Here is a 7,095-nt window from a genome sequence, read left to right as displayed (position 1 = left end):
TCCCCGCTCCCCACACCCCGAGAGTGAAGCGTGAGTGAAGCTGTAAACGCGACCCTTACCACCCAACTCTCAGCACCCTCTTTTCTTGTAAGCAGAGGTCTTTATTGCTTTTGGTCCGCACTGGCATTTCACATTATCTCAATGTCCAGGGCCCCTGGGTGGGGGTCATGTGCTGTAGGAGGTGAGGGATACTAGCTGGTGGACCCAGAAGGGGAAGAGCTGCAGGGGGAGGTCTTTAAAACCTACAGGACCTGAGGGGAGGGGGACCCTTGGTGGGCGGGGTCTGGTTTTCCCCAACCACCGAGATTCAATGTCCTGTTGGGGCCTTGGTTTCCCCGCTGGGCCCCTGGGGAGGACCCAGGGCTGTGGATCTTATAGGAATGTGGTCCCTCAACAGGCCTAAAACATTTAAGGGCTACAGCCTGGACCCCTCCAAGGAGGCCCATTTCTGAGCACTCCCCTTTACCATCCCCCCCCATCCTCCTGAAAAAAAAATAAAAAATATCGTTTTCTTTGGTTAAAACTTCCTGAAAACTTCAGCCGGTACAAAACCCACAGGCGTAGGGGGAAGAGATGAGGAAACCGGAAGCCATTGGGGGGGGCCACCTTCCCGGCTGCCCCCCTCCCCCTCCCCCCTCTCCCCCATAAAGCTAGGTCCACTGCCCCTGGGAAATCTGCTCCAGGGTGTCGCGAGGACCCCCACCGCTGCAGGGGCCCTGCCTTTGCCCAGCTCAGTCTGTGAAACCCAAACAGGGAGGGAAAAGCCCTGGCCCCCCCACCCAGCTGCCCAGACCTGCCTGGCAATGCTTTAAAAAACAAGCAAGAACCCAGAAACCCCCCAGAGCCCAGGTGGGTGCTGCTGCGGGCAGGGGACCCAGCACACTGGGGCCTCAGCAGCCAGCCTCTTCCAGGTAGGGGGGACGTTCCGAGGCCTCCCTGGGGCAGTCGCTGGTGCCCACTGCACCGCCATCTGCCACAGGGCCTGGTGGGCAGTACTTGGGGTCGGATATCTGGCGGCCCAGGCCAAAGACCTGGCCGCTCTGGCTGGCCCCCTGTGTGTAGCCCATCTGCAAGGACATGGAGGAGCTGTCACACCTGTGCGTCCCCAGCTTGGTGTCATAGATGTGCCGCCGGGTCCCAGGCGCAGTCATGCCCACCTGCAGAGGGGGAGCGGGCCTCAGGGGAGGAGGGAGGGGCCTTCCATGGTCTCCCCCTGCTGCCCATCCAGACCCAGGACCCCCACTGGGCCCCCCAACCTCAGCAGACACTTCTAACTATGAGAAGGGATTCTAGGCTGTCAGGGACCCTGTCCCTTGCTCAGCCCTGACTACTTAAAACCAGGAATGTCCGCCTTCCCCTTGACAGCCTCTGGCTGAGACTCAGGCCTGCTAGGACCTGAGGGCTCCAAACCCATCACAGGGACAGGTGGGACTGACTGGGCAGAAAAGATGAGAGTCCCAGATCTAAGAGTGTCAGAACTGAGGGACCCTAGGGCCCAGAGCGGGGCTGTCACTTCCCCAGGCACACACTGCAAGGGGACAGCAGCGGGGGTTCAACAGACAGGAGGGACAGAGAGAAGGCTGGGCTGGCCGGCAGGGGGCCGGCCAAGGCGGCGGGCGGGATGGCCCACCTGGCTGGCACACTTGTTGGTGCCCATCTGCAGGCTGATGGTGGAGTGGTCCATGGGTGGCAGGATGTGGTTCTTGGGGTCATAGAGATGCCTCCTGGTGCCATACGCCGTCATGCCTGACTGACTGGCGCACTTGTTGGTGCCCATCTGCAGAAAGTGGCTGGAGAGGTCAGTGGTCCCTGCCAGGCCTCCAGACCCTCAGGAGGTCAGGACTTGGGGGACATCTGGTGCCCACCTGCAGCCCGATGACGCACTGGCCAGCCTTCATGGTAGCATCATCAAAGTTCCGCTGCTGCCTCTCCGAGTACTTGACCCCAATGTCCACACTGCTCTGCAGCCCTTTCGTCTTGGCCTGGGGTGAGGGGAGCTGGGAGCCTCAGGAGGGGCAGGCACAGGGACACAGACACCCTGCCCAGCTCCACCTCCTCCTGCCCAGCCTCCTCCCCTCAGAGACCCCAAGCCCCTTCCCACGCAGGAGCCTGGCCCCAGGCTCAGCTTCCAGACCACCGGCTCCTGGACACTGAGGACACGTCTGCAGCAGGTCCAGGACTGTAGGACCCCTTGGCTGCCCCGGCACCAGACTGAGTCTCTGGCCGAAGGAGGACAGTGCTGGAGCCTCAGGGCTGCTCAGAACCAAGTGCAAACCCAGAAAACACAGAGCCTCCACACACAGACCCCCCACCGCGGTCCCCTCCAGCCTCACCTTCCCAGCCAGTGCCAGCAGGGCCACCTGGACCTGTGTTATGTTCCCACTCTCAAAGAGGTCGTTGGCCTCGAACAGGTCCACGGGGTTCATGCCGTAGCTGACCATGGCCTTGATGAAGTTGGAGAGGTTTTCTAGCTGGGAGGAGCCAGGGGAAGGACAGTGAGCGGGCCCGACCCTCTGACATGGTCCCTGCCCGGCCCCTCCACCAGCCAGCCCTCACCTGGTGCCAGTTCTGCATGGAGTGGTTGATCTTGGGGACAGAGCCCGGCTGGAGCTTGTTCATGAGCCTGAGAGGAGGGACACGGTGGGGCAGGAAGGCCGCTAGGTGAGTGGTCACCTTCCTGGGCAGCTTCAGTCCCTTTCTTATCAGACCACACCTCTGCCCAGCAAGCCCAGCTGCCACAGGAGAGCCCTGGTGATACAGCCTGAAGCCCTGGGTTGGGGAGGGAATCTGGGAACTGCCATTTCAATTTGTGGTGTGCAAATCTGGAGATCTGAAGGGGACAAACAGGGTGCTGGGAGCCAACGCCGCCCTACCCTGGGGTCACAGCAGGATGCCTGGCCACACACCTGTCAGCCCAGCTGCCCAAGTGACTGAGGCAGGAGGCAGGAGTCTCAGGCCAGCTCAGCTGGGACCCATCTGCTCGGTGCTGGGTGCCTGCCTAGCAGAGAGGGCGGGGTTTGCCCAGCACCAAGAGACCTGGCCCCCAAAACAAGAGGAAGAGAAGCAGGAGCAACTCGGACCCTCAGGAGGGCAGCTTGGGCCACTCGGGGTGCCCCGGCAGGGTGCACTCACGTGCATAAGATGACCCCATCCTTCAGACCCTTCTGGAAGTCGGGGCCGATGGAGAGGCCCGTGAGACCCTCGATCCAGGTGCGAAGCTCTGCCTCCTTCTGAGGGTCGTATTTAGACAGGAGCTGGAGGAGCAGAGGGCACTGGGCTGAGCCGGTGAGGACGCCCTGCAGAACCCTCCAGGTGGGGCAAGGACAGGGACTCCAAGGGAAAAAGAGACAGAGGGGCCTGGAGGTTCCCACCCTGTGGGAGCAGACATGTCCAGACTCCCCTGGTGACACTGGCCCTGGCTCCACCTCCAGGCTCTGGACCGGCAGGTCCAACCCCCACATCTCACCACCTCACACTTTCCAGTCACCACACCCAGGATGCTCACCATGGTGTGCAGCCATCACCACAGTCGATTCCAGAACATTTCATCACCCAAAAATAACCCTGTCCCCCATGCCCCCCGGCTGGCTCCCACAAGTCCACTTCCAAAGTCTTGGACTTTCCTATCCTAGCATCATCTGGCACTGAGTCATACACTTGTATCTAGCTCTCACCAAGCAGAGGACCTCAGGTCCACCACGCTTCAGTGCATCACCTGGCTCTCGATCGTGGTGGAGGGACACTCCAGGGGGGTGGACCATTGTATGCGTCCATCCATCTGCTGGTGGACATTTGGACTACTGCCTTTCAGCTGTGTGGATATGGCTGCTGGGGACATGGTGTGGTTCCTTTGGCCACCTGTCCTCACACTCCTGGGTGTGCACCAGGAGAGGAGCTACCTGTCTGAGTCACTTATTGGGGAACGACTGGATTCTGTTTCTGGAACCAGCTGTGCCAGCTCCTGCCCCAGGGCCTTTGTACAGACTGTTGTGCTGACTCAGGTGCTTTGTGGCCAGGCTTGAAACGTCCCTGATGGTCCAGCTGCTTCATGCCCAACCAGCCTTCACCTCCACCTCCCTCCCTGGGCGCAGCTCCTGGCTCTCTGGTCCTCCCCCTGCATGCCTGCACAGCAGGACAGAAAAGCTCCGACCCCACAAGACCGACCGCTCTCCCCACGGGCTCACAGCCCTCCACCCAGGGCAGCACCTCAGACCAAGAGAAAAGCCAGGACGAGAGAGGCCGGCAAATCCAGGCAGGTATGCGGCAGATGCCGCCAGCCCCAGGGCAGCTCCTGAGAAGCTGATGCTGGCCCTTGGTCAGGACTGTCCGGCTGGGTGGTCTGTGCTACAGATGCCCTGTCCTCCTTTCTCAAGAAAGAAAAGGGCCCCTTTCTTTCCTCTGCTCCTACACCCCCAGGGGTCCAGGAGGATGGCATAAGTGTCCTCTGCCGACCTGACTTCCCAGGTGACCGTGGACAGATGTCCCCCTCCCAGCCTCAGTTTCTGCCTCTTAGCATGGGACAAGCTGCATAAGGGTCCTCTGCGATGCACCCCACTTCCTGGCTCCTGCCTCAAGCCCTGTGACTGGGATCAGGACCTGGCTGCACAGGGCAGTCAGCAGGAGGCCTGTGAGTCAACCTGCCTGCCCCCGCCCCTGGTCTCCAGGTTCCCACGCCCTGGGGCAGCCTTTGGAAGGGGGACGGCTGCAGGCGGTGATCTCCAGGCTGAGAGACCTGTGGGGCACCAGGCATGCCCTAACCAGCTGGGCCCCGTCCCTGACCGCTCTGGTGACCAGGGCTCCAGGTCCGGCCCTGCCCACAGTGGCCTTCCTCCCTGGCCACGGGCCTCCTACAGCACAAACTTCTCACCACAAACTGCCAGGAATGTGGCTGTGCCGCCCTGCTAAATCAGGACCAGCTGTTCGCGGCAGTCCAGGCCTCGTGGCCAGCTGGGGTCCTATGGCACAGCTGATCAGAGACACACTGGATGCTGGCCTGCCCCTGCACTGTCTGGCCAGGGTGGGCGAGGCCTGGGGGTCATCCCTGGGAGGACGGTGGGTGCTGAAGCCTCAGCCAGTTTGCCTCAGGGTGGACTCTTCAGTGCCCTGCAGGCTGGTCAGCGCAGCGCCCATCCTCCAGTCCAACAAACTGAGGGCTGGTCACAGGGAGCCGCCGGGCTGCTCCTTTGGCCTGCGGCCTCACCCCTCCAGAGCAGTACTGAGCTGCCCCAGCCCAGGGTCTCAGAGGATGGCGGCTCCCCGCTTCTCTGTCCACGTCAGACCGCCCAGGAGAACCAGCAATCCAGGGTCCACTTGTGCCTGGGCAGCAGGAGCAGCCTCTCAGGGCCTGGCACCCACAGACTGCACAGGTGGGGACCCCAGAGTTGGCACAGGATGTTCATGGAGCCTGTGGGCCTCAGTCCCCCTGCTGTGAAGGGCAGGGGAGGACTGGAGACCCCCGCGACTGCTGGAGGCTGGTGGGGGCTCCCTTGGCCTGCCCAGGCAGGTTCCTGGCCAAGGCCAGGGGCAGGGAAGACAGCTTCCCCCAGCTGACAGGGCCCCAGAGCCTCAGGCCAGGTGGGTCGGGGTCACCAGCCACGCCCCCTTCCCCTCCTTCCTTAGGAGCCCTGCTGTGTGACCTTCGAATGGTGTCTGCCCCTTCTGAGCCCAAACTAGAAGCGTGTCTTAAGGTGACCTCCGGGGCCTGCTCGGGTTTCCAGGGGAGGAGGCCCACACGTTTGGGGCCGGTGCAGGGGATCTAGCTGCCTCCGGTGGCTCCTGGGCCCCAACTTCCTCCTTCGCCCCCCTCCCAGGTGTTGGAGGCCGGGAAATTCCTGGGGGGCTCCTGGGGGGTTCCCCGGCCCTTCTCAAACCCGCCGGCCCCGCCCCCTTCCCGAGCCCGGCAGAGGAGGGGCTGGGGGTCCCCGCGGACCCAAGGGCCTTCTCGGCGCGAGGCGCGGGGCGCTGTTCCCCGGACGTCGGCGCCCCGCGGCCGCCCACGCGACCCTGCCCGACGGCGCGGCCACTCACCCGGCTGCGGACCTCGGCCGAGAGCCCGTACGCGGGCCCCTTGTTGAACTGCGAGGAGCTCATGGCTGCACGGCCACCGCGGGACTGGTCGGCGCCGCCCCTCCGCCCGGGCCGCCCACTGGGCGCCGCGCCTGCCCTTATAAGGCTGTCACCCGCCGTCCGCCCCGCCCGCCGGCCCGCGGGAAACTGAGGCCCGAGGCCGGCGCCTGCAGGAGTCGGCCAGCCCTGGGGCGACCCGGGAGGAGAGGAGCAGATGGGCAGGTGGACAGCTCCCGGAGGCCGACGGGCCGCGCGCCCCGTAGGAGGAGGGGCTTCGCACGGGCTGCGAGGGACCGGGCAGGTGGCAGAGCGGAGCGGGGAGCCTGGGGCTGAGTCCCCCCCGCCCAGGACCCCCGCGGGCCGGGTGCTCGCGCTGTCCAGTGGACAACAGAACGCACAGACTGCGCTGTTTGCTTCCTCACCCTGGAGTGTTTGCCAGAGGAGCCCTGTCTTCAGGGACAGCCCCTCAATAGGCCAGAAGCAGCCAGGCACCCTACCCACCCTCTCCCCTTTGAGGAGAAGCCAGTGGAAGGAAGGGCCAGGTCTGGGGGAGTCTGGAAGGAGAGCGGGACGATAAAGGGCTGACGGGGGCGTGGAATGTGGGGCTTTGAGGCACTAGTAGGAGTTGGACACATCTGATAAGTTGACAGGTTGGGCTTCTGGAGTGACCCCTTCCCCTTCCCAGGAGGGGACTCCCCCATGATGCTCTGCTCCCTGGACGTCTGTCCCCTCTTTTCCCATTGTCATGGTCCCATTTCATCTGAGTTTGGCTCCTTGCCAGATGGTTTAGGCAAATCCTTTCCTTCCTGGGTGTCAGTTTGATCGTCTGTAAAAGGGGGACCAGTGGACAGTGGGGGGCTCAGCAGGCAGCTCTGAGCCGGGAACAGCCTAGTTTATTGGTGTCCAGACAGGGCATGGACTGTGAGGGTGGCCCTGTGCAAGTCCACCCGCACCCTACCATCTGTGGCTTCTCGGTGCTGTGGTCGCAGGCCCAGGAAAGGCGTGGACAGCATCTGACCAGCGTGTGCC

At 63.3% G+C, this 7,095-nt stretch overlaps 1 protein-coding gene across 5 annotated transcripts; it reads right to left on the bottom strand.

Annotated features, from left to right (window-relative positions):
- Positions 1–80: 80 nt before the first annotated feature.
- On the bottom strand, positions 81–6,162 carry CNN2 (calponin 2). Of its 5 annotated transcripts, none has more exons than XM_081285289.1 (8): positions 6,028–6,162; positions 3,133–3,254; positions 2,907–2,994; positions 2,557–2,623; positions 2,334–2,471; positions 1,866–1,982; positions 1,631–1,777; positions 81–1,157 (listed from the first exon to the last, which is right to left on the bottom strand). In XM_081285289.1, the coding sequence occupies exons 2-8, from the start codon at positions 3,149–3,151 to the stop codon at positions 891–893; spliced, it is 843 nt and encodes a 280-aa protein (XP_081141415.1). In that variant the 5' UTR covers positions 3,152–3,254; positions 6,028–6,162; the 3' UTR covers positions 81–890. The 5 variants fall into 5 exon arrangements, with proteins under 5 accessions (XP_081141415.1, XP_081141417.1, XP_081141414.1 ...); XM_081285291.1 differs by having other exon boundaries at positions 2,907–2,998; positions 6,028–6,054; XM_081285288.1 differs by lacking the exon at positions 2,907–2,994 and having other exon boundaries at positions 6,028–6,156.
- Between the last annotated feature and the right edge of the window lie 933 nt (positions 6,163–7,095).

Source organism: Spermophilus citellus (assembly GCF_964194105.1).
Source record: "Spermophilus citellus genome assembly, chromosome: 3".
In the NCBI taxonomy this organism is placed as follows: Eukaryota; Metazoa; Chordata; class Mammalia; order Rodentia; family Sciuridae; genus Spermophilus; species Spermophilus citellus.
The sequence above is the reverse complement of the archived record's forward strand: the minus strand, read 5'-3'. Positions and strand labels throughout refer to the sequence as shown.

Coding starts and splice junctions, on each gene's coding strand:
- CNN2 (XM_081285287.1), bottom strand. CDS start 3,461: ATGTGGGGGTTGGACCTGCCGGTCCAGAGCCTGGAGGTGGAGCCAGGG. Junction 2,472..2,556: donor CCATGCAGAACTGGCACCAG/GTGAGGGCTGGC, acceptor GGCTCCTCCCAG/CTAGAAAACCTCTCCAACTT. Junction 1,983..2,333: donor TGCTGGCACTGGCTGGGAAG/GTGAGGCTGGAG, acceptor CCCTCACCCCAG/GCCAAGACGAAAGGGCTGCA.